The sequence below is a fragment of the Ranitomeya variabilis genome, chromosome 3, assembly GCF_051348905.1.
Source record: "Ranitomeya variabilis isolate aRanVar5 chromosome 3, aRanVar5.hap1, whole genome shotgun sequence".
In the NCBI taxonomy this organism is placed as follows: domain Eukaryota; kingdom Metazoa; phylum Chordata; class Amphibia; order Anura; family Dendrobatidae; genus Ranitomeya; species Ranitomeya variabilis.
Genome location: NC_135234.1, coordinates 754952931 through 754980613, shown reverse-complemented (window position 1 = coordinate 754980613; position 27683 = coordinate 754952931). Strand labels below are relative to the sequence as shown.

The following is a 27683-nucleotide window of genomic DNA, read 5'->3' as shown; positions in this document are numbered from 1 at the left end:
GAGCTCTGTGTGTCTCTCCCAGTAATATAGGCTGGATGTGAGCTCTGTGTGTCTCTCAGTAATATAGGCTGGATGTGAGGTCTCTCCCAGTAATATAGGCTGGATGTGAGCTCTGTGTGTCTCCCAGCAATATAGGCTGGATGTGAGGTCTCTCCCAGTAATATAGGCTGGATGTAAGTTCTGTGTCTCTCCCAGTAATATAGCCTGGATGTGAGGTCTGTGTGTCTCTCTCAGTAATATAGGCTGGATGTGAGGTCTGTGTGTCTCTCCCAGTAATATAGCCTGGATGTGAGGTCTGTGTGTGTCTCCCAGTAATATAGGCTGGATGTGAGGTCTGTGTCCCTCCCAGTAATATAGGCTGGATGTGAGATCGGTGTGTCTCTCCCAATAATATAGGCTGGATGTGAGCTCTGTGTCTCTCCCAGTAATATAGGCTGGATGTGAGGTATGTGTGTCTCCCAGTAATATAGGCTGGATGTGAGCTCTGTGTGTCTCTCCCAGTAATATAGGCTGGATGTGAGGTCTGTGTCTCTCCCAGTAATATAGGCTGGATGTGAGCTCTGTGTCTCTCCCAGTAATATAGGCTGGATGTGAGGTCTGTGTCTCTCCCAGTAATATAGGCTGGATGTGAGCTCTGTGTCTCTCCCAGTAATATAGGCTGGATGTGAGGTCTGTGTGTCTCTCCCAGTAATATAGGCTGGATGTGAGGTCTGTGTGTCTCTCCCAGTAATATAGGCTGGATGTGAGGTCTGTGTCTCTCCCAGTAATATAGGCTGGATGTGAGGTCTGTGTGTCTCTCCCAGTAATATAGGCTGGATGTGAGGTGTGTGTGTCTCCCAGTAATATAGGCTGGATGTGAGGTCTCTCCCAGTAATATAGGCTGGATGTAAGTTCTGTGTCTCTCCCAGTAATATAGCCTGGATGTGAGGTCTGTGTGTCTCTTCCAGTAATATAGGCTGGATGTGAGGTCTGTGTGTCTCTCCCAGTAATATAGCCTGGATGTGAGGTCTGTGTGTCTCTCCCAGTAATATAGGCTGGATGTGAGGTCTGTGTCCCTCCCAGTAATATAGGCTGGATGTGAGATCGGTGTGTCTCTCAGTAATATAGGCTGGATGTGAGCTCTGTGTCTCTCCCAGTAATATAGGCTGGATGTGAGGTATGTGTGTCTCCCAGTAATATAGGCTGGATGTGAGGTCTGTGTCTCTCCCAGTAATATAGGCTGGATGTGAGCTCTGTGTCTCTCCCAGTAATATAGGCTGGATGTGAGGTATGTGTGTCTCTCCCAGTAATATAGGCTGGATGTGAGCTGTGTCTCTCAGTAATATAGGCTGGATGTGAGGTCTCTCCCAGTAATATAGGCTGGATGTGAGGTCTCTCCCAGTAATATAGGCTGGATGTGAGTTCTGTGTCTCTCCCAGTAATGTAGGCTGGATGTGAGGTCTGTGTGTCTCTCCCAGTAATATAGGCTGGATGTGAGTTCTGTGTCTCTCCCAGTAATATAGGCTGGATGTGAGGTCTGTGTGTCTCTCCCAGTAATATAGGCTGGATGTGAGCTCTGTGTCTCGCTCAGTAATATAGGCTGGATGTGAGGTCTGTGTGTCTCTCCCAGTAATATAGGCTGGATGTGAGGTCTGTGTGTCTCTCCCAGTAATATAGACTGGATGTGAGGTATGTGTCTCGCTCAGTAATATAGGCTGGATGTGAGGTCTGTGTGTCTCTCCCAGTAATATAGGCTGGATGTGAGGTCTGTGTGTCTCTCCCAGTAATATAGGCTGGATGTGAGGTCTGTGTGTCTCTCCCAGTAATACAGGCTGGATGAGAGGTCTGTGTGTCTCTCCCAGTAATATATGAAAAAACACCGTGTGCACAGTCACTCTATGGTGCTTAGACTAGGTTCCCAAACCATTAGTGTCAACAAAAAGGAAGTCTAGCACTCAACTCAAGTAAACTTGAACACAAATTTATTTGTAGCACTTGAAACGTTTCAGTCCTTTCTGGACTTTTATCAGTCACGTGCCAGTGTGGGCCAATGGGGCCAGGCAAGGATAGAACAAGAGGATACAGGCTCAAAGCCAGGATATAGAAAAGGAGCCCTCTATGGCACTAATGAGGAAGGTGGTAAACACTTGACTATGGTGTGTTAATGGAACATGTTCATCCAAATGGTGGAACATAGAACGTAGCACCTATAAGCTAAAGTGGTGCCGATAAGAGGGAGAAGGGTGCTGCCTTCAGACACGGAATCCACCGCTTGTCTCTGCCTCTGTGAGGTCTGTGTCTCTCCCAGTAATATAGGCTGGATGTGAGCTCTGTGTCTCTCCCAGTAATATAGGCTGGATGTGAGGTATGTGTGTCTCTCCCAGTAATATAGGCTGGATGTGAGCTCTGTGTCTCTCAGTAATATAGGCTGGATGTGAGGTCTCTCCCAGTAATATAGGCTGGATGTGAGTTCTGTGTCTCTCCCAGTAATATAGGCTGGATGTGAGGTCTGTGTGTCTCTCTCAGTAATATAGGCTGGATGTGAGTTCTGTGTCTCTCCCAGTAATATAGGCTGGATGTGAGGTCTGTGTGTCTCTCCCAGTAATATAGGCTGGATGTGAGCTCTGTGTCTCTCCCAGTAATATAGGCTGGATGTGAGGTCTGTGTTTCTCCCAGTAATATAGGCTGGATGTGAGGTCTCTCCCAGTAATATAGGCTGGATGTGAGTTCTGTGCGTCTCTCCCAGTAATATAGGCTGGATGTGAGGTCTGTGTGTCTCCCCCAGTAATATAGGCTGGATGTGAGGTCTGTGTGTCTCCCAATAATATAGGCTGGATGTGAGGTCTGTGTGTCTCTCCCAGTAATATAGGCTGGATGTGAGGTCTGTGTGTCTCTCCCAGTAATATAGGCTGGATGTGAGGTCTGTGTCTCGCTCAGTAATATAGGCTGGATGTGAGGTCTGTGTGTCTCTCCCAGTAATATAGGCTGGATGTGAGGTCTGTGTGTCTCTCCCAGTAATATAGGCTGGATGTGAGGTCTGTGTGTCTCGCTCAGTAATATAGGCTGGATGTGAGGTCTGTGTGTCTCTCCCAGTAATATAGGCTGGATGTGAGGTCTGTGTGTCTCTCCCAGTAATATAGGCTGGATGTGAGGTCTGTGTGTCTCTCCCAGTAATATAGGCTGGATGTGAGGTCTGTGTGTCTCTCCCAGTAATATAGGCTGGATGTGAGGTCTGTGTGTCTCTCCCAGTAATATAGGCTGGATGTGAGTTCTGTGTCTCTCCCAGTAATGTAGGCTGGATGTGAGGTCTGTGTGTCTCTCCCAGTAATATAGGCTGGATGTGAGTTCTGTGTCTCTCCCAGTAATATAGGCTGGATGTGAGGTCTGTGTGTCTCTCCCAGTAATATAGGCTGGATGTGAGCTCTGTGTCTCGCTCAGTAATATAGGCTGGATGTGAGGTCTGTGTGTCTCTCCCAGTAATATAGGCTGGATGTGAGGTCTGTGTGTCTCTCCCAGTAATATAGACTGGATGTGAGGTATGTGTCTCGCTCAGTAATATAGGCTGGATGTGAGGTCTGTGTGTCTCTCCCAGTAATATAGGCTGGATGTGAGGTCTGTGTGTCTCTCCCAGTAATATAGGCTGGATGTGAGGTCTGTGTGTCTCTCCCAGTAATACAGGCTGGATGAGAGGTCTGTGTGTCTCTCCCAGTAATATATGAAAAAACACCGTGTGCACAGTCACTCTATGGTGCTTAGACTAGGTTCCCAAACCATTAGTGTCAACAAAAAGGAAGTCTAGCACTCAACTCAAGTAAACTTGAACACAAATTTATTTGTAGCACTTGAAACGTTTCAGTCCTTTCTGGACTTTTATCAGTCACGTGCCAGTGTGGGCCAATGGGGCCAGGCAAGGATAGAACAAGAGGATACAGGCTCAAAGCCAGGATATAGAAAAGGAGCCCTCTATGGCACTAATGAGGAAGGTGGTAAACACTTGACTATGGTGTGTTAATGGAACATGTTCATCCAAATGGTGGAACATAGAACGTAGCACCTATAAGCTAAAGTGGTGCCGATAAGAGGGAGAAGGGTGCTGCCTTCAGACACGGAATCCACCGCTTGTCTCTGCCTCTGTGAGGTCTGTGTCTCTCCCAGTAATATAGGCTGGATGTGAGGTATGTGTGTCTCCCAGTAATATAGGCTGGATGTGAGGTCTGTGTCTCTCCCAGTAATATAGGCTGGATGTGAGCTCTGTGTCTCTCCCAGTAATATAGGCTGGATGTGAGGTATGTGTGTCTCTCCCAGTAATATAGGCTGGATGTGAGCTGTGTCTCTCAGTAATATAGGCTGGATGTGAGGTCTCTCCCAGTAATATAGGCTGGATGTGAGGTCTCTCCCAGTAATATAGGCTGGATGTGAGTTCTGTGTCTCTCCCAGTAATGTAGGCTGGATGTGAGGTCTGTGTGTCTCTCCCAGTAATATAGGCTGGATGTGAGTTCTGTGTCTCTCCCAGTAATATAGGCTGGATGTGAGGTCTGTGTGTCTCTCCCAGTAATATAGGCTGGATGTGAGCTCTGTGTCTCGCTCAGTAATATAGGCTGGATGTGAGGTCTGTGTGTCTCTCCCAGTAATATAGGCTGGATGTGAGGTCTGTGTGTCTCTCCCAGTAATATAGACTGGATGTGAGGTATGTGTCTCGCTCAGTAATATAGGCTGGATGTGAGGTCTGTGTGTCTCTCCCAGTAATATAGGCTGGATGTGAGGTCTGTGTGTCTCTCCCAGTAATATAGGCTGGATGTGAGGTCTGTGTGTCTCTCCCAGTAATACAGGCTGGATGAGAGGTCTGTGTGTCTCTCCCAGTAATATATGAAAAAACACCGTGTGCACAGTCACTCTATGGTGCTTAGACTAGGTTCCCAAACCATTAGTGTCAACAAAAAGGAAGTCTAGCACTCAACTCAAGTAAACTTGAACACAAATTTATTTGTAGCACTTGAAACGTTTCAGTCCTTTCTGGACTTTTATCAGTCACGTGCCAGTGTGGGCCAATGGGGCCAGGCAAGGATAGAACAAGAGGATACAGGCTCAAAGCCAGGATATAGAAAAGGAGCCCTCTATGGCACTAATGAGGAAGGTGGTAAACACTTGACTATGGTGTGTTAATGGAACATGTTCATCCAAATGGTGGAACATAGAACGTAGCACCTATAAGCTAAAGTGGTGCCGATAAGAGGGAGAAGGGTGCTGCCTTCAGACACGGAATCCACCGCTTGTCTCTGCCTCTGTGAGGTCTGTGTCTCTCCCAGTAATATAGGCTGGATGTGAGCTCTGTGTCTCTCCCAGTAATATAGGCTGGATGTGAGGTATGTGTGTCTCTCCCAGTAATATAGGCTGGATGTGAGCTCTGTGTCTCTCAGTAATATAGGCTGGATGTGAGGTCTCTCCCAGTAATATAGGCTGGATGTGAGTTCTGTGTCTCTCCCAGTAATATAGGCTGGATGTGAGGTCTGTGTGTCTCTCTCAGTAATATAGGCTGGATGTGAGTTCTGTGTCTCTCCCAGTAATATAGGCTGGATGTGAGGTCTGTGTGTCTCTCCCAGTAATATAGGCTGGATGTGAGCTCTGTGTCTCTCCCAGTAATATAGGCTGGATGTGAGGTCTGTGTTTCTCCCAGTAATATAGGCTGGATGTGAGGTCTCTCCCAGTAATATAGGCTGGATGTGAGTTCTGTGCGTCTCTCCCAGTAATATAGGCTGGATGTGAGGTCTGTGTGTCTCCCCCAGTAATATAGGCTGGATGTGAGGTCTGTGTGTCTCCCAATAATATAGGCTGGATGTGAGGTCTGTGTGTCTCTCCCAGTAATATAGGCTGGATGTGAGGTCTGTGTGTCTCTCCCAGTAATATAGGCTGGATGTGAGGTCTGTGTCTCGCTCAGTAATATAGGCTGGATGTGAGGTCTGTGTGTCTCTCCCAGTAATATAGGCTGGATGTGAGGTCTGTGTGTCTCTCCCAGTAATATAGGCTGGATGTGAGGTCTGTGTGTCTCGCTCAGTAATATAGGCTGGTTGTGAGGTCTGTGTGTCTCTCCCAGTAATATAGGCTGGATGTGAGGTCTGTGTGTCTCTCCCAGTAATATAGGCTGGATGTGAGGTCTGTGTGTCTCTCCCAGTAATATAGGCTGGATGTGAGGTCTGTGTGTCTCTCCCAGTAATATAGGCTGGATGTGAGGTCTGTGTGTCTCTCCCAGTAATATAGGCTGGATGTGAGTTCTGTGTCTCTCCCAGTAATGTAGGCTGGATGTGAGGTCTGTGTGTCTCTCCCAGTAATATAGGCTGGATGTGAGTTCTGTGTCTCTCCCAGTAATATAGGCTGGATGTGAGGTCTGTGTGTCTCTCCCAGTAATATAGGCTGGATGTGAGCTCTGTGTCTCGCTCAGTAATATAGGCTGGATGTGAGGTCTGTGTGTCTCTCCCAGTAATATAGGCTGGATGTGAGGTCTGTGTGTCTCTCCCAGTAATATAGACTGGATGTGAGGTATGTGTCTCGCTCAGTAATATAGGCTGGATGTGAGGTCTGTGTGTCTCTCCCAGTAATATAGGCTGGATGTGAGGTCTGTGTGTCTCTCCCAGTAATATAGGCTGGATGTGAGGTCTGTGTGTCTCTCCCAGTAATACAGGCTGGATGAGAGGTCTGTGTGTCTCTCCCAGTAATATATGAAAAAACACCGTGTGCACAGTCACTCTATGGTGCTTAGACTAGGTTCCCAAACCATTAGTGTCAACAAAAAGGAAGTCTAGCACTCAACTCAAGTAAACTTGAACACAAATTTATTTGTAGCACTTGAAACGTTTCAGTCCTTTCTGGACTTTTATCAGTCACGTGCCAGTGTGGGCCAATGGGGCCAGGCAAGGATAGAACAAGAGGATACAGGCTCAAAGCCAGGATATAGAAAAGGAGCCCTCTATGGCACTAATGAGGAAGGTGGTAAACACTTGACTATGGTGTGTTAATGGAACATGTTCATCCAAATGGTGGAACATAGAACGTAGCACCTATAAGCTAAAGTGGTGCCGATAAGAGGGAGAAGGGTGCTGCCTTCAGACACGGAATCCACCGCTTGTCTCTGCCTCTGTGAGGTCTGTGTCTCTCCCAGTAATATAGGCTGGATGTGAGCTCTGTGTCTCTCCCAGTAATATAGGCTGGATGTGAGGTATGTGTGTCTCTCCCAGTAATATAGGCTGGATGTGAGCTCTGTGTCTCTCAGTAATATAGGCTGGATGTGAGGTCTCTCCCAGTAATATAGGCTGGATGTGAGTTCTGTGTCTCTCCCAGTAATATAGGCTGGATGTGAGGTCTGTGTGTCTCTCTCAGTAATATAGGCTGGATGTGAGTTCTGTGTCTCTCCCAGTAATATAGGCTGGATGTGAGGTCTGTGTGTCTCTCCCAGTAATATAGGCTGGATGTGAGCTCTGTGTCTCTCCCAGTAATATAGGCTGGATGTGAGGTCTGTGTTTCTCCCAGTAATATAGGCTGGATGTGAGGTCTCTCCCAGTAATATAGGCTGGATGTGAGTTCTGTGCGTCTCTCCCAGTAATATAGGCTGGATGTGAGGTCTGTGTGTCTCTCCCAGTAATATAGGCTGGATGTGAGGTATGTGTGTCTCTCCCAGTAATATAGGCTGGATGTGAGCTCTGTGTCTCTCAGTAATATAGGCTGGATGTGAGGTCTCTCCCAGTAATATAGGCTGGATGTGAGTTCTGTGTCTCTCCCAGTAATATAGGCTGGATGTGAGGTCTGTGTGTCTCTCTCAGTAATATAGGCTGGATGTGAGTTCTGTGTCTCTCCCAGTAATATAGGCTGGATGTGAGGTCTGTGTGTCTCTCCCAGTAATATAGGCTGGATGTGAGCTCTGTGTCTCTCCCAGTAATATAGGCTGGATGTGAGGTCTGTGTTTCTCCCAGTAATATAGGCTGGATGTGAGGTCTCTCCCAGTAATATAGGCTGGATGTGAGTTCTGTGCGTCTCTCCCAGTAATATAGGCTGGATGTGAGGTCTGTGTGTCTCCCCCAGTAATATAGGCTGGATGTGAGGTCTGTGTGTCTCCCAATAATATAGGCTGGATGTGAGGTCTGTGTGTCTCTCCCAGTAATATAGGCTGGATGTGAGGTCTGTGTGTCTCTCCCAGTAATATAGGCTGGATGTGAGGTCTGTGTCTCGCTCAGTAATATAGGCTGGATGTGAGGTCTGTGTGTCTCTCCCAGTAATATAGGCTGGATGTGAGGTCTGTGTGTCTCCCAGTAATATAGGCTGGATGTGAGGTCTGTGTGTCTCTCCCAGTAATATAGGCTGGATGTGAGGTCTGTGTGTCTCTCCCAGTAATATAGGCTGGATGAGAGGTCTGTGTCTCTCCCAGTAATATAGGCTGGATGTGAGGTCTGTGTCTCTCCCAGTAATATAGGCTGGATGTGAGGTCTGTGTGTCTCTCCCAGTAATATAGGCTGGATGTGAGGTCTGTGTCTCTCCCAGTAATATAGGCTGGATGTGAGCTCTGTGTCACTCCCAGTAATATAGGCTGGATGTGAGGTCTGTGTGTCTCTCCCAGTAATATAGGCTGGATGTGAGGTCTGTGTCTCTCCCAGTAATATAGGCTGGATGTGAGCTCTGTGTCTCTCCCAGTAATATAGGCTGGATGTGAGGTCTGTGTGTCTCTCCCAGTAATATAGGCTGGATGTGAGGTCTGTGTGTCTCCCAGTAATATAGGCTGGATGTGAGGTCTGTGTGTCTCCCAGTAATATACGCTGGATGTGAGGTGTGTGTGTCTCCCAGTAATATAGGCTGGATGTGAGGTCTCTGTGTATCCAGGATGCTGCTCTCTTTATAAGCTCATATATCTGAACAGCTTTTCGCTTGCCCTTATTTTGCTTTCCTCTTTGTCTACATCCTATTTTCTGTGCCCTCCAAAGTATTTCCTCCCCTGTCCACTTACAGGCTTGTGTACAACCATTTCTCCCTCCTTGCTATCTCTAAGATGTACAGATTCGTGGGATACTGTTTTGATTTGAGAGAAACATGTTGTTTTTTTTCCTCGGGTGTCTTCTTAGTTCCATCGTTTTTTTTGTTGTTTTCTTATCCCTCTTTTTAGCACTGAAGCATCTAGTGTCTGAGCGTTCTTCTTCCTTGACTCTTAACAGTGGATCAGTTAAAAACAGATGAGACTCGGATGAAAAACAGAAGTGTAAAGTCCGTCTTCTGTGTCTTCTAAGTCTCACGGATTTGTCTGGAGATGGCTTGCAGTACCGTTGATGACCACTCCACAATGTACGGCGCTGTGCTGATTCCAGTGCTCAGCAGCAAATTTAACCGCTGGCCAATTTTTCATTTTTGTTCCCCTTCTTAAAAGAGCCATAACTTTTTTTTGTTTTTGCTTTTTCCGTCCACATAGCCGTGTGAGGGCTTGTTTTTTGCGGGCTGAGTTGTACTTTTGAACTACACCATTTATTTTATCATGCGATGCACCGGAAAGCGTAAAACATAAAAAAAAAAGTCCAAGTGCATTTTACTTAAATCAGCCTTGGTCTGCTAGGAAAGATGCGACATATGACGTGTCTGTATTTCGCGTGTTGTGCAGGGGTTAAGCACCGATCCTGACAACCCCTTTAACTGTAAGTAACCCGTGTGTTTGATGTGACCGTTTGCCGTAGCCGCGCTGCAGAGGAGGAGGGATCACGGCACCATCCACGAGGCAGTGAGGTGCGGACATGTCGAAGAGCTGGCCACCATCGTGAAGAACGGGACCAGTGTGAATGACGTGGATCCCGTGCATAAGTTTACACCCCTGCACTGGGCGGCACATTCTGGGAGTCTGGAGGTAACTGACCAATAACCACCACTGGTCAAATACTGGGGGGGGAGGGGGGAATGAGGCTTATTCTATGTATAATGGAAAAGTTTTCCAACTTTCTTCTTAGTTTCAAGATCTCAGCTTGCCTGACGGAATCCCTCCACTTGGCATTTTAGTGGTTAAGCAGAGCTGCTGTAAGAGGCAGACGCTTGCTGTATGATACCTACCTGCACCTATACATACACATAAAAGGCATGACGGGGTTAATTACCCTGGAATTTTGGTCTTGGTTTCTCTCCATTGAAACAAATGGAATGAAATAGAATGTAGAACACAAGATCCAGGGCTCTGAAAGGGTAAAGTGTAGCGCATTCTCACCGCCACTAGAGGGAGCTCACCGCATACAGGATTACTATTGAGTTCCATAGATAAACCGTATGCTGTGAGCTCCCTCTAGTGGTGACTGCAGGAAGCCAGAATTGTGTTACTTAGCTATGTCATGTAGAGAAATCCGAGCTCTGTATCAGGAAAAAAATACAACTGATGTAAAGATTTATTAAGAGATTAATGGGAATATATCTGTTTACCAATTATATATTTCTTCATAATCAAGGACAGATCGGATCACTGTGCCTTTATGATCATGTTAATCTCCAGTTTGTCTATTATCTTGCAGTGTCTTCACTGGTTACTGTGGCATGGAGCCGATATCACTAATGTCACCAGCAGAGGATGGACCGCAGCTCATATAGCTGCTATAAAAGGACAAGATGCCTGCATGCAGGTACACAGCAAACATCTATCTATCTATCTATCTATCTATCTATCATCTATGTATTATCTATCTATCTGTCTTGATTTTGATCACAGGCCTTGATTCTCAGTGGAGCAAACCTATCAGCTAAAGACGACCGGCAGTGCTCCCCGTCACACCTGGCTGCTTCCCATGGGCACTCATTCACCCTACAGACCATTCTGCGCAGTGTAGCGGTGAGCACAGGCTAATATACCGATTATTACATGACAGCCGGTCTTCATGTACTATGGAAGATGTAAAAGTATTATTCTATATACTTAAGGTTATATTCATTACAGGACACAGGCAGCGCAGATATTAAAGGATGGACACCAGTTCATTATGCTGCATTTCATGGCCGACTCGGCTGTTTACAGCTTCTTGTTAGATGGGGCGCTTCCGTGGAAGAAATCGATCATGATGGAAACTCACCAGGTAGATCTATTATTATATTCATGTTTAACATATAATACTGCTCCTATGTACAAGAATATAACTACTATAATACTGCTCCTATGTACAAGAATATAACTACTATAATACTGCCCCTATGTACAAGAATATAACTACTATAATACTGCCCCCTATGTACAAGCATATAACTACTATAATACTGCCCCTATGTACAAGAATATAACTACTATAATACTGCCCCTATGTACAAGAATATAACTGCTATAATACTGCTCCTATGTACAAGAATATAACTGCTATAATACTGCCCCTATGTACAAGAATATAACTACTATAATACTGCTCCTATGTACAAGAATATAACTACTATAATACTGCTCCTATGTACAAGAATATAACTACTGTAATACTGCCCCCTATGTACAAGAATATAACTACTATAATACTGCTCCTGTGTACAAGAATATAACTACTATAATACTGCCCCTATGTACAAGAATATAACTACTATAATACTGCCCCTATGTACAAGAATATAACTACTATAATACTGCCCCTATGTACAAGAATATAACTACTATAATACTGCCCCTATGTACAAGAATATAACTACTATAATACTGCCCCTATGTACAAGAATATAACTACTATAATACTGCTCCTATGTACAAGAATATAACTACTATAATACTGCCCCCTATGTACAAGAATATAACTACTATAATACTGCTCCTATGTACAAGAATATAACTACTATAATACTGCTCCTATGTACAAGAATATAACTATTATAATACTGCTCCTATGTACAAGAATATAACTACTATAATACTGCCCCTATGTACAAGAATATAACTACTATAATACTGCTCCTATGTACAAGAATATAACTACTATAATACTGCTCCTCTGTACAAGAATATAACTACTATAATACTGCTCCTATGTACAAGAATATAACTACTATAATACTGCCCCCTATGTACAAGAATATAACTACTATAATACTGCCCCTATGTACAAGAATATAACTACTATAATACTGCTCCTATGTACAAGAATATAGCTACTGTAATACTGCTCCTATGTACAAGAATATAACTACTATAATACTGCCCCTATGTACAAGAATATAACTACTATAATACTGCCCCCTATGTACAAGAATATAACTACTATAATACTGCCCCTATGTACAAGAATATAACTACTATAATACTGCCCCCTATGTACAAGAATATAACTACTATAATACTGCCCCTATGTACAAGAATATAACTACTATAATACTGCCCCTATGTACAAGAAAATAACTACTATAATACTGCCCCCTATGTACAAGAATATAACTACTATAATACTGCCCCTATGTACAAGAATATAACTACTATAATACTGCTCCTATGTACAAGAATATAACTACTATAATAATGCTCCCTATGTACAAGAATATAACTACTATAATACTGCTCCTATGTACAAGAATATAACTACTATAATACTGCTCCTATGTACAAGAATATAACTACTATAATAATGCTCCCTATGTACAAGAATATAACTACTATAATACTGCTCCTATGTACAAGAATATAACTACTATAATACTGCCCCTATGTACAAGAATATAACTACTATAATACTGCCCCCTATGTACAAGAATATAACTACTATAATACTGCTCCTATGTACAAGAATATAACTATTATAATACTGCTCCTATGTACAAGAATATAACTACTATAATACTGCCCCTATGTACAAGAATATAACTACTATAATACTGCTCCTATGTACAAGAATATAACTACTATAATACTGCTCCTCTGTACAAGAATATAACTACTATAATACTGCTCCTATGTACAAGAATATAACTACTATAATACTGCCCCCTATGTACAAGAATATAACTACTATAATACTGCTCCTATGTACAAGAATATAACTACTATAATACTGCTCCTATGTACAAGAATATAACTACTATAATACTGCTCCTATGTACAAGAATATAACTACTATAATACTGCTCTCTATGTACAAGAATATAACTACTATAATACTGCTCCTATGTACAAGAATATAACTACTATAATACTGCCCCTATGTACAAGAATATAACTACTATAATACTGCTCCTTTGTACAAGAATATAACTACTATAATACTGCCTCTATGTACAAGAATATAACTACTATAATGCTGCTCCTATGTACAAGAATATAACTACTATAATACTGCTCCTATGTACAAGAATATAACTACTATAATACTGCCCCAATGTACAAGAATATAACTCCTATAATACTGCCCCTATGTACAAGAATATAACTACTATAATACTGCCCCTATGTACAAGAAAATAACTACTATAATACTGCCCCCTATGTACAAGAATATAACTACTATAATACTGCCCCTATGTACAAGAATATAACTACTATAATACTGCCCCTATGTACAAGAATATAACTACTATAATACTGCCCCCTATGTACAAGAATATAACTACTATAATACTGCCCCTATGTACAAGAATATAACTACTATAATACTGCTCCTATGTACAAGAATATAACTACTATAATACTGCTCGCTAAGTACAAGAATATAACTACTATAATACTGCTCCTATGTACAAGAATATAACTACTATAATACTGCCCCTATGTACAAGAATATAACTACTATAATACTGCTCCTGTGTACAAGAATATAACTACTATAATACTGCTCTCTATGTACAAGAATATAACTACTATAATACTGCTCCTATGTACAAGAATATAACTACTATAATACTGCTCTCTATGTACAAGAATATAACTACTATAATACTGCTCCTATGTACAAGAATATAACTACTATAATACTGCCCCTATGTACAAGAATATAACTACTATAATACTGCTCCTGTGTACAAGAATATAACTACTATAATACTGCCTCTATGTACAAGAATATAACTACTATAATGCTGCTCCTATGTACAAGAATATAACTACTATAATGCTGCTCCTATGTACAAGAATATAACTACTATAATACTGCCCACTATATACAAGAATATAACTACTATAATGCTGCCCCTATGTACAAGAATATAACTACTATAATACTGCCTCTATGTACAAGAATATAACTACTATAATACTGCCTCTATGTACAAGAATATAACTACTATAATGCTGCTCCTATGTACAAGAATATAACTACTATAATACTGCCCCTATGTACAAGAATATAACTACTATAATGCTGCTCCTATGTACAAGAATATAACTACTATAATACTGCTCCTATGTACAAGAATATAACTACTATAATGCTGCTCCTATGTACAAGAATATAACTACTATAATACTGCTCCTATGTACAAGAATATAACTACTATAATGCTGCTCCTATGTACAAGAATATAACTACTATAATACTGCCCACTATATACAAGAATATAACTACTATAATGCTGCCCCTATGTACAAGAATATAACTACTATAATACTGCCCCTATGTACAAGAATATAACTACTATAATACTGCCTCTATGTACAAGAATATAACTACTATAATACTGCCTCTATGTACAAGAATATAACTACTATAATACTGCTCCCTATGTACAAGAATATAACTACTATAATACTGCCCCTATGTACAAGAATATAACTACTATAATACTGCACCTATGTACAAGAAAATAACTACTATAATACTGCCCCCTATGTACAAGAATATAACTACTATAATACTGCCCCAATGTACAAGAATATAACTACTATAATACTGTCCCTATATATAAGAATATAACTACTATAATACTGCTCCTATGTACAAGAATATAACTACTATAATACTGCCCCTATGTACAAGAATATAACTACTATAATACTGCTCCTTTGTACAAGAATATAACTACTATAATACTGCCTCTATGTACAAGAATATAACTACTATAATGCTGCTCCTATGTACAAGAATATAACTACTATAATACTGCTCCTATGTACAAGAATATAACTACTATAATACTGCCCCAATGTACAAGAATATAACTCCTATAATACTGCCCCTATGTACAAGAATATAACTACTATAATACTGCCCCTATGTACAAGAAAATAACTACTATAATACTGCCCCCTATGTACAAGAATATAACTACTATAATACTGCCCCTATGTACAAGAATATAACTACTATAATACTGCCCCTATGTACAAGAATATAACTACTATAATACTGCCCCCTATGTACAAGAATATAACTACTATAATACTGCCCCTATGTACAAGAATATAACTACTATAATACTGCCCCTATGTACAAGAATATAACTACTATAATACTGCCCCTATGTACAAGAATATAACTACTATAATACTGCTATGTACAAGAATATAACTACTATAATACTGCTCCTCTGTACAAGAATATAACTACTATAATACTGCTCCTATGTACAAGAATATAACTACTATAATACTGCCCCCTATGTACAAGAATATAACTACTATAATACTGCTCCTATGTACAAGAATATAACTACTATAATACTGCCCCCTATGTACAAGAATATAACTACTATAATACTGCTCCTATGTACAAGAATATAACTACTATAATACTGCTCCTATGTACAAGAATATAACTACTATAATACTGCTCCTATGTACAAGAATATAACTACTATAATACTGCTCGCTAAGTACAAGAATATAACTACTATAATACTGCTCCTATGTACAAGAATATAACTACTATAATACTGCCCCTATGTACAAGAATATAACTACTATAATACTGCTCCTGTGTACAAGAATATAACTACTATAATACTGCTCTCTATGTACAAGAATATAACTACTATAATACTGCTCCTATGTACAAGAATATAACTACTATAATACTGCTCTCTATGTACAAGAATATAACTACTATAATACTGCTCCTATGTACAAGAATATAACTACTATAATACTGCTCCTATGTACAAGAATATAACTACTATAATACTGCCCCTATGTACAAGAATATAACTACAATAATACTGCCCCTATGTACAAGAATATAACTACTATAATACTGCCCCTATGTACAAGAATATAACTACTATAATACTGCTCCTGTGTACAAGAATATAACTACTATAATACTGCCTCTATGTACAAGAATATAACTACTATAATGCTGCTCCTATGTACAAGAATATAACTACTATAATACTGCCCACTATATACAAGAATATAACTACTATAATGCTGCCCCTATGTACAAGAATATAACTACTATAATACTGCCTCTATGTACAAGAATATAACTACTATAATACTGCCTCTATGTACAAGAATATAACTACTATAATGCTGCTCCTATGTACAAGAATATAACTACTATAATACTGCCCCTATGTACAAGAATATAACTACTATAATGCTGCTCCTATGTACAAGAATATAACTACTATAATACTGCTCCTATGTACAAGAATATAACTACTATAATGCTGCTCCTATGTACAAGAATATAACTACTATAATACTGCTCCTATGTACAAGAATATAACTACTATAATGCTGCTCCTATGTACAAGAATATAACTACTATAATACTGCCCACTATATACAAGAATATAACTACTATAATGCTGCCCCTATGTACAAGAATATAACTACTATAATACTGCCCCTATGTACAAGAATATAACTACTATAATACTGCCCCTATGTACAAGAATATAACTACTATAATACTGCCTCTATGTACAAGAATATAACTACTATAATACTGCTCCCTATGTACAAGAATATAACTACTATAATACTGCACCTATGTACAAGAAAATAACTACTATAATACTGCCCCCTATGTACAAGAATATAACTACTATAATACTGCCCCAATGTACAAGAATATAACTACTATAATACTGTCCCTATATATAAGAATATAACTACTATAATACTGCTCCTATGTACAAGAATATAACTACTATAATACTGCTCCTATGTACAAGAATATAACTACTATAATACTGCCCCCTATGGGTGAGATTATGAATCTGAGTTGAAAGGTATTTTACATTAGAAATGATTCCCCCTGTTGTTGTCTATGTACATTATATATTGATGCTGTATAATATGTATTACAGGATATATTTTTTTGTCTATCATATTCTTATAAGTGCATTTAGCCGCCATGGAGGGACATCTGCATTGTTTAAAATTTCTGCTCAGTAAACTCCCCAGCTTCACCCGTGCACTGGAGGCAAGAAACAATAAGGGAGACAACCCAAAGGACCTGGCGAGAAGATTTTATAAGGAGAAAGTCATTCAGTATATAGACGGTGTAGAGTATGAGAGGGATCACCCAGAGGAGATGGAGAGTGAGTATACCCGAGAGCCGACATGTTTTCTACCATAGATTCTAATGAAATCTACTCTGCGGTTTACTGGTATGTCACTTTTCCTGCTCCCTTCCTGTAGCCATAGATGTAAATGATCACCACTAGGGGGAGCTCACTGCACACAGATCCACACAGCCCTCATAGGGTTCAATACTGTATTTGTCTTCAGTGAGCTCCCCCTAGTGGCAGCCAAAATCTTATGTTTCTCTTTGTGTCAAAATCTGTTTTTTACCTATTTTTTACATTACAACCTGTGTTTAAATATTTTTGCAATCGGATTTGTGTATGATGCATCAGCATTAAATAGTCTAAGTTGGTGAAGTGAGAAAAATATAGTCATAAATTAAATTTATGGGATCAAATAACTAAAAATTGGTGTGTGCATATGCATTCACCCCTTTTGTTATAAAGCCCCTAATAATTTGAGGTGCAATCAATTACCTTTATAAGTTCCATGCTTAGTGACAGGACGTCCCCTTGTGTGCGATCTAAGTGTCACATGTCTGTCAGTATATATACTTTACCTTTTCTGAGAGGCCAAAGAGGCTGCAAAACCATTAGCAAGAGGCACCGCTAACCAAACACCATGAAGACCATGGAGATCTCCAAGCGACACCACGAAGACCAAGGAGATCTCCAAACACCACCACGAAGACCAAGGAGATCTCCAAACACCATGAAGACAAAGGAGATCTCCAAACATCACCATGAAGACCAAGGAGATCTCCAAACAACACCATGAAGACCAAGGAGATCTCCAAACATCACCATGAAGACCAAGGAGATCTCCAAACATCACCATGAAGACCAAGGAGATCTCCAAGCGACACCATGAAGACCAAGGAGATCTCCTAACACCACCATGAAGACCAAGGAGATCTCCAAACATCACCATGAAGACCAAGGAGATCTCCTAACATCACCATGAAGACCAAGGAGATCTCCAAACACCACCACGAAGACCAAGGAGATCTCCAAACACCACCACGAAGACCAAGGAGATCTCCAAACATTACTATGAAGACCAACAATACCTCCAAGCGACACTACGAAGACCAAGGAGATCTCCAAACACCACCATGAAGGCCAAGGAGATCTCCAAACAAGTCAGGGACAAAGTACTTGAGAAGTCTAAGTCAGTCTTGGGTTCTAAAAAAAAATATCCCAATCTCTAATGATCCCCCGGAGCACCATCAAATCCATTATCATCAAATGGAAAGAACATGGTACCACAACAAACTGCCATGAGAGGGCAACCCACCAAAACTGACAGCCTGGGCAAGGAGGGCATTAATCAGAGAGGCAGCACAGAGAGCAAAGGTAAGCCCCATGAAGCTGCAAAGTTCCCGAGTAGAGACTGGAGGATCTGTCCATATGACCTCAATAACCCGTGCACTCCATAGAGGTGGCCTACATGGAAAAGTGGGCAGAAAAAAAGCCTTTACTTACAATTTGTGTAAGGCTTTTTTTGAGTTTGCCAAAAGACGGAGTAAGGTGCTGTGGTCAGAAGAGACCAAAATTTAACGTTTTGGCCATCAAGGTAAAAGCTATGTCTGTCAACAAACCAACACAACTCATCACCCCTAGAACACCATCCCCACAGTGAAACATGATGGTGGCCGCATCATGCTGTGAGGATGTTTTTTGGCAGCAGGGACAGGGGACAATGGTTTGAGTTGAGAGGAAGATGGATGATGTGAACTACAGGGATATTCTTGAGCAAAACCTATTTCAGTCTGTCAGTAATTTGAGACTGGGACGAAGGTTCACCATCCAACAAGACAATGATCTATCTATCTAGCCTTTTAATTATGGTTATTCTGTTCTTCATTAGATTTGGCGTTCCCGGCTCACGTCGCTGCCTATAAAGGTGATCTGTTAACTCTTCGAAAACTGGTAGAGAGTGGAATAATTAACATTAACGAGCGAGATGATAAAGGCTCCACCCCCTTACACAAAGGTGAGAATCATAAAAATGAATGGGACAAGCCTGTCTATAAGGGCTAGTCTTAGTTCTACGGGCGATCCATGCGATGTAACCAGGTGTTGTGCTCCTCAGCCGCGGGTCATGGTCAGCTGGAGTGTATACAGTGGCTGCTGGAAATGGGGGCGGACTACAACATCACCACCGAGGCCGGGGAGACCCCAAAAGATGTGGCGAAAAGGTAGGAGGATAATTTCCCATGTGCCGTCTTGGATTCTGACCTGGACTACTCGCTGTTGACCTGTTTCCGTGTGTCGGTGGCAGGTCCGCACATATGGCTGCTGTAAAGCTCTTGGGGGGCAGAGCTGATGAAGATTCAGAGGAGGAGTTAGGAGAAGACGACCCCTTGTTTTTCGAGAGACATGGCGTGGAAGGAAGCACCGATCAACAAGAAGACATAAACCTGAGCGCCGGCGAAAAGAAAAAGGCCCGCGGTACGTAGAGAAAAATAGGGGGGGGGATGTAGGGAGCCGGTCAGAGGTAATATAAGGGTCTCCAACCTGTACGTGCTGGGAGTTGTAGTTCTCAAACTAGCTGCAGACACAGATTGGAAGCCGGTGGTTAAGTATTTTGGAAATCTCAGTGTTACATTGTCTTTCTTCCAGCGAGAGCCCACGACAAGATGAAAGAACTCGAGAAGTTACTGGAGATCGCAAAAAGCAATTTCAAGCACCTGGGCGGCATCCTGGAAGAAGACAATCAGAGGAAAAAGGAGCAGAAAGAATCTGAGAAGTACAGGTTTAGCATTAAAAGGATTGTCCAGGACTTTAACATTGACGGCCCATCCTCAGTGTCTGAGAGGTGGTGGTGCTATAGAGCCGCACAGCTCCATCAGCTGCATAGTGGCCACGGCCGGTACTGCACATCCCCTATTGGTTTCAATAGGGGGCTGATAGCAGTAAAAAGTGTTGATTAAATCATATCGCTCCCCCCAAAAAAAAACAATAAGCTCTTGTCCCAGTAATTGGCTCATACCAACTTTTTTTTTTTTTACTGTTAAAATCGTTGCAAAATAAGGAAAATCGGAATAAAAAAATTAAATATTTATCGCTGCAATCATACTGACCTGGTTCAGGTCTCCCAACCGCATTATGTGGTCTCTCATGGTCCGGCAGTGACATATAACTTAAAGGGGTATTCTGATCTACAAGATCCTATATGTAGTAGGTGTAATAATAATAATGCTAGCAAATACCTCTAATTAGAAATGTATAGTTCTTTTGATTAGCTATGTTGCTTAACCCACGTGCAGGGCATTAGGGTAGCTTAGGTGTCCATGTTTACGACCATGAATAACTGTCACAATATGGGTGGTCGTAATCGTGGACACCTAAGCTACCCTAATGCCCTGATAATGGGTTAAGCAACATAGCTAATCAGAAGAACTATACATTTCTAATTAGAGGTATTTGCTAATATTATTATTATGACACCTACTACATATTGGAATAGGATCTTGGAGATGATGAATACCTAAGCTACTGCCATGCCCTGCACATGCAATATAGCTAATCAGAAGAATTATACTACATTTCTAAGTAGAGGTATTTGCTATTATTATTACACCTACTTATTGGGATAGGATCTTGGAGATGGGAATACCCCTTCTAAGGCCCGGTTTTCTCCGTAGGGTGATCAGAGATTTGGAGGCACAGCTGGAGTACGAGCGTCTGCGCCGGGAGAAGATGGAGGTCCAGCTTGATGACTACAGGGTGCAGATCTCTCAGCTCAGCAGCTGCCTGCAGCAGACGAAACCTCCTCCCAGACCCAGCGTGAGAGGCTCATGTACCGTAGCGCGGTAGCAATGTCTTATTACAGGGACTTAGATTTCTTCCTCAGCAGCACAGAGTATTTAAGGAAGGGAGTAAATCTGCTTTTCGGCAGGGATTTATTCCCCGATGTGACGTTGGTGAAGGAATTGAATTGGGGCAACGAGACAGGAAATGGGGCAACCAAGAGGCTACAAAGGGGAAAGTTACAGCAGTAAATGGCTGCTTAGCTGGAGCAGTTTTTTTTAAATTTCCCATTGAAGTAAATGGAACGAGACCAGACTGCGTCCATGGAAAGTAACGGCAGCCATAATAGGTGGTTCCTCCATGGCACACGAATGGGACTTACCTTCAAGGTGTTAGGGGGCAGGAAGCGGCGAGCGGCACCTCGGATGAGACGGTAGAGGCCGTCTTACTGACACTTCAGGGAAGATTGTGCAGTTTATTCGACAAGTGGGCGTGGTTTAACTTTTGCTGTATATTCGTAATGACCCATGATATGAATTGTGGTGTGAGGGTGGAGATGCCCTGTAACTACATAATAATATCCGACCACTCTACAAGCCGCTATGTCTGCATCATGTGTTCTCCAGACAAAATCAGTGGAGCCGGTCCGTATACATAGAAATCATGGCGCCCCATGCCACAAAACTGAGAGGGTCATGTATTACGGCAGGTAAACTAATTCTGCCCAGACTGAAGCCCCTTAGTGTTCTCACCCACTATTATAACCCTCTCATGGCCCTTAGAGTATAACGCCCCCCAGAGTGCCCCCTCCAGCACATTATGACACCACAGTGCCTCCAGTATAGTGCCACCAGTTACCCCAACACAGTATCATTTCTCCCACAGCACGATGCCCCTAGAGTGCCCCCCAAACAGTATGATGGCTTCACAGCCCCCTATACATAGCATGGAGGCCCCACAGCCCCTTGTCTATAGTAATGATGGCCCCACAGCCCCTTATCTATAGTAATGATGGCCCCACAGCCCCTTGTCTATAGTAATGATGGCCCCACAGCCCCTTATCTATAGTAATGATGGCCCCACAGCCCCTTGTCTATAGTAATGATGGCCCCACAGCCCCTTGTCTATAGTAATGATGGCCCCACAGCCCCTTATCTATAGTAATGATGGCCCCACAGCCCCTTGTCTATAGTAATGATGGCCCCACAGCCCCTTATCTATAGTAATGATGGCCCCACAGCCCCTTGTCTATAGAAATGATGGCCCCACAGCCCTTTGTCTATAGCAATGATGGCCAGACAGCCCCTTGTCTATAGTAATGATGGCCCCACAGCCCCTTGTCTATAGTAATGATGGCCCCACAGCCCCTTGTCTATAGTAATGATGGCCCCACAGCCCCTTGTCTATAGTAATGATGGCCCCACAGCCCCTTGTCTATAGTAATGATGGCCCCACAGCCCCTTGTCTATAGTAATGATGGCCCCACAGCCCCTTGTCTATAGTAATGATGGCCCCACAGCCCCTTATCTATAGTAATGATGGCCCCACAGCCCCTTGTCTATAGTAATGATGGCCCCACAGCCCTTTGTCTATAGCATTGATGGCCAGACAGCCCCTTGTCTATAGTAATGATGGCCCTACAGCCCCTTGTCTATAGTAATGATGGCCAGACAGCCCCTTGTCTATAGTAATGATGGCCCCACAGCCCCTTGTCTATAGTAATGATGGCCCCACAGCCCTTTGTCTATAGCAATGATGGCCAGACAGCCCCTTGTCTATAGTAATGATGGCCAGACAGCCCCTTGTCTATAGTAATGATGGCCCCACAGCCCCTTGTGTATAGTAATGATGGCCAGACAGCCCCTTGTCTATAGTAATGATGGCCCCACAGCCCCTTGTCTATAGTAATGATGGCCAGACAGCCCCTTGTCTATAGTAATGATGGCCCCACAGCCCCTTATCTATAGTAATGATGGCCCCACAGCCCCTTGTCTATAGTAATGATGGCCAGACAGCCCCTTGTCTATAGTAATGATGGCCCCACAGCCCCTTATCTATAGTAATGATGGCCCCACAGCCCCTTGTCTATAGTAATGATGGCCCCACAGCCCCTTATCTATAGTAATGATGGCCCCACAGCCCCTTGTCTATAGAAATGATGGCCCCACAGCCCTTTGTCTATAGCAATGATGGCCAGACAGCCCCTTGTCTATAGTAATGATGGCCCCACAGCCCCTTGTCTATAGTAATGATGGCCCCACAGCCCCTTGTCTATAGTAATGATGGCCCCACAGCCCTTTGTCTATAGCATTGATGGCCAGACAGCCCCTTGTCTATAGTAATGATGGCCCTACAGCCCCTTGTCTATAGTAATGATGGCCAGACAGCCCCTTGTCTATAGTAATGATGGCCCCACAGCCCCTTGTCTATAGTAATGATGGCCCCACAGCCCTTTGTCTATAGCAATGATGGCCAGACAGCCCCTTGTCTATAGTAATGATGGCCAGACAGCCCCTTGTCTATAGTAATGATGGCCCCACAGCCCCTTGTGTATAGTAATGATGGCCAGACAGCCCCTTGTCTATAGTAATGATGGCCCCACAGCCCCTTGTCTATAGTAATGATGGCCAGACAGCCCCTTGTCTATAGTAATGATGGCCCCACAGCCCCTTATCTATAGTAATGATGGCCCCACAGCCCCTTGTCTATAGTAATGATGGCCAGACAGCCCCTTGTCTATAGTAATGATGGCCCCACAGCCCCTTGTCTATAGTAATGATGGCCAGACAGCCCCTTGTCTATAGTAATGATGGCCCCACAGCCCCTTATCTATAGTAATGATGGCCCCACAGCCCCTTGTCTATAGTAATGATGGCCCCACAGCCCCTTATCTATAGTAATGATGGCCCCACAGCCCCTTGTCTATAGAAATGATGGCCCCACAGCCCTTTGTCTATAGCAATGATGGCCAGACAGCCCCTTGTCTATAGTAATGATGGCCCCACAGCCCCTTGTCTATAGTAATGATGGCCCCACAGCCCCTTGTCTATAGTAATGATGGCCCCACAGCCCTTTGTCTATAGCATTGATGGCCAGACAGCCCCTTGTCTATAGTAATGATGGCCCTACAGCCCCTTGTCTATAGTAATGATGGCCAGACAGCCCCTTGTCTATAGTAATGATGGCCCCACAGCCCCTTGTCTATAGTAATGATGGCCCCACAGCCCTTTGTCTATAGCAATGATGGCCAGACAGCCCCTTGTCTATAGTAATGATGGCCAGACAGCCCCTTGTCTATAGTAATGATGGCCCCACAGCCCCTTGTGTATAGTAATGATGGCCAGACAGCCCCTTGTCTATAGTAATGATGGCCCCACAGCCCCTTGTCTATAGTAATGATGGCCAGACAGCCCCTTGTCTATAGTAATGATGGCCCCACAGCCCCTTATCTATAGTAATGATGGCCCCACAGCCCCTTGTCTATAGTAATGATGGCCAGACAGCCCCTTGTCTATAGTAATGATGGCCCCACAGCCCCTTGTCTATAGTAATGATGGCCAGACAGCCCCTTGTCTATAGTAATGATGGCCCCACAGCCCCTTATCTATAGTAATGATGGCCCCACAGCCCCTTGTCTATAGTAATGATGGCCAGACAGCCCCTTATCTATAGTAATGATGGCCAGACAGCCCCTTATCTATAGTAATGATGGCCCCACAGCCCCTTGTCTATAGTAATGATGGCCAGACAGCCCCTTGTCTATAGTAATGATGGCCCCACAGCCCCTTGTGTATAGTAATGATGGCCAGACAGCCCCTTGTCTATAGTAATGATGGCCCCACAGCCCCTTGTCTATAGTAATGATGGCCAGACAGCCCCTTGTCTATAGTAATGATGGCCCCACAGCCCCTTGTCTATAGTAATGATGGCCAGACAGCCCCTTGTCTATAGTAATGATGGCCCCACAGCCCCTTGTGTATAGTAATGATGGCCAGACAGCCCCTTATCTATAGTAATGATGGCCCCACAGCCCCTTGTCTATAGTAATGATGGCCAGACAGCCCCTTGTCTATAGTAATGATGGCCCCACAGCCCCTTGTCTATAGTAATGATGGCCAGACAGCCCCTTATCTATAGTAATGATGGCCAGACAGCCCCTTATCTATAGTAATGATGGCCAGACAGCCCCTTATCTATAGTAATGATGGCCCCACAGCCCCTTGTCTATAGTAATGATGGCCAGACAGCCCCTTGTCTATAGTAATGATGGCCCCACAGCCCCTTGTCTATAGTAATGATGGCCAGACAGCCCCTTATCTATAGTAATGATGGCCCCACAGCCCCTTGTCTATAGTAATGATGGCCAGACAGCCCCTTGTCTATAGTAATGATGGCCAGACAGCCCCTTGTCTATAGTAATGATGGCCCCACAGCCCCTTGTCTATAGTAATGATGGCCAGACAGCCCCTTGTCTATAGTAATGATGGCCCCACAGCCCCTTGTCTATAGTAATGATGGCCCCACAGCCCCTTGTCTATAGTAATGATGGCCCCACAGCCCCTTGTCTATAGTAATGATGGCCAGACAGCCCCTTATCTATAGTAATGATGGCCCCACAGCCCCTTGTCTATAGTAATGATGGCCAGACAGCCCCTTGTCTATAGTAATGATGGCCAGACAGCCCCTTGTCTATAGTAATGATGGCCCCACAGCCCCTTATCTATAGTAATGATGGCCCCACAGCCCCTTGTCTATAGTAATGATGGCCAGACAGCCCCTTATCTATAGTAATGATGGCCAGACAGCCCCTTATCTATAGTAATGATGGCCCCACAGCCCCTTGTCTATAGTAATGATGGCCAGACAGCCCCTTGTCTATAGTAATGATGGCCCCACAGCCCCTTGTGTATAGTAATGATGGCCAGACAGCCCCTTGTCTATAGTAATGATGGCCCCACAGCCCCTTGTGTATAGTAATGATGGCCAGACAGCCCCTTGTCTATAGTAATGATGGCCCCACAGCCCCTTGTCTATAGTAATGATGGCCCCACAGCCCCTTGTGTATAGTAATGATGGCCAGACAGCTCCCCTATACAGTGCCTTGTGAAAGTATTCGGCCCCCTGGAACTTTTCAACCTTTTCCCACATATCATGCTTCAAACATGAAGATACCAAATGTAAATTTTTGGCGAAGAATCAACAAGTGGAACACAATTGTGAAGTTGAATGAAATTTATTGATTATTTTAAAGGGATTCTGTCACCCTATTTTTGTGATGAGGTAAAAATATGCAGCAATTCAGCGTCAGTTCTGCATTACAGCAGTACTCCTGATAGCCCCCGACTTCCCCACCTTTTTCATCTCTCCTTCGTTGTATGTAAATCTCCTCGGTCCGATGGGCGGGGCTTATTCTCCTCTCCCCACCTCCTGTCTTGCTCTGCTCATTTATTTCTCCTCATTTCTGCGGTCATGTACAGTTGCCACAAGTGCGCATTGAAATGGCCTCTCGTTCGTGCGCAGTATCCTTTGCCCAACTGTGGGCAAAGCATAAAAATCAGTATTGCGCATGCACTGGCATTTTTCATTACATTCAATGCCCCGGAAGTCTTGCCATGCAAGGGGGCATAGAACGTAATGAAAAATGCAGGCGCATGCGCAATACTGATTTTTATGCTTTGCCCACAGTTGGGCAAAGGATAATGCGCACGCGCAGCAACTCTTCGGGATCTGTGCTAATCACAGATCTCATTCCCTACAGCAAGCCGAGGAGCGGGGGGGGAGGAGAATAAGCCACGCCCATCTGACCCGACCGAGGAAATTTACATACATATGAAAAAGGTTTTTATTCATCAAAGGTGTGGAGTCAGGAGCTATCAAAAGTACTGCTGTAATGCAGAACTGACGCTGAATTGATGAATATTTTTATCTCATATCACAAAAATGGGGTGACAGAATCCCTTTACATTTTTTGTGGAAATTCAAAAACTGAAAAGTGGGGCTTTCAATATTATCGGCCCCTGTAACTTAATACTTTGTTGCGCCACCTTTTGCTGCGATTACAAGTCCCTTGGGGTATGTCTCTATCAGTTTTGTACATCGAGAGACTGAAATTCTTGCCCATTCTTCCTTGGCAAACAGCTCGCACTCAGTGAGGTCTGATGGAGATCGTTTGTGAACAGCAGTTTTCAGCTCTTTCCACAGATTCTCGATTGGATTGAGGTCTGGACTTTGACTTGGCCATTCTAACACCTGGATACGTTTATTTGTGAACCATTCCATTGTACATTTTGCTTTTTGTTTGGGATCATTGTCTTGTTGGAAGACAAATCTCCGTCCCAGTCTCAGGTCTTTTGCAGACTCCAACAGGTTTTCTTCAAGAATGGTCCTGTATTTGGCTCCATCCATCTTCCCATCAATTTTAACCATCTTCCCTGTCCCTGCTGAAGAAAAGCAGGCCCAAACCATGATGCTGCCACCATGTTTGACAGTGGGGATGGTGTGTTCAGGGTGATGAGCTGTGTTGC

At 43.1% G+C, this 27683-nt stretch overlaps 1 protein-coding gene across 10 annotated transcripts in view; it reads left to right on the top strand.

Moving 5' to 3' along the window:
• ANKRD42 (ankyrin repeat domain 42) overlaps nt 1-27683 on the top strand; it is a 51528-nt gene that overhangs the window by 20784 nt on the left and 3061 nt on the right. The window contains exons 2-11 of one of the 10 annotated variants that reach the window (XR_013224113.1): nt 9681-9847; nt 10497-10604; nt 10691-10810; nt 10916-11051; nt 17270-17418; nt 19274-19399; nt 19499-19604; nt 19688-19857; nt 20029-20155; nt 21054-21195. Coding sequence is in view for 9 of the 10 variants with exons in the window: in XM_077298647.1 (XP_077154762.1) it covers nt 9681-9847; nt 10497-10604; nt 10691-10810; nt 10916-11051; nt 17218-17418; nt 19274-19399; nt 19499-19604; nt 19682-19857; nt 20029-20161; nt 21054-21221 (1441 nt within the window). In the remaining variant the exon portion in view is untranslated. Of the gene's footprint in view, nt 1-9680; nt 9848-10496; nt 10605-10690; nt 10811-10915; nt 11052-17217; nt 17419-19273; nt 19400-19498; nt 19605-19681; nt 19858-20028; nt 20162-21053; nt 21222-27683 lie in introns of all 10 variants that reach the window. The other 9 variants (XM_077298653.1, XM_077298652.1, XM_077298650.1 and 6 more) reach the window with 9 other exon arrangements.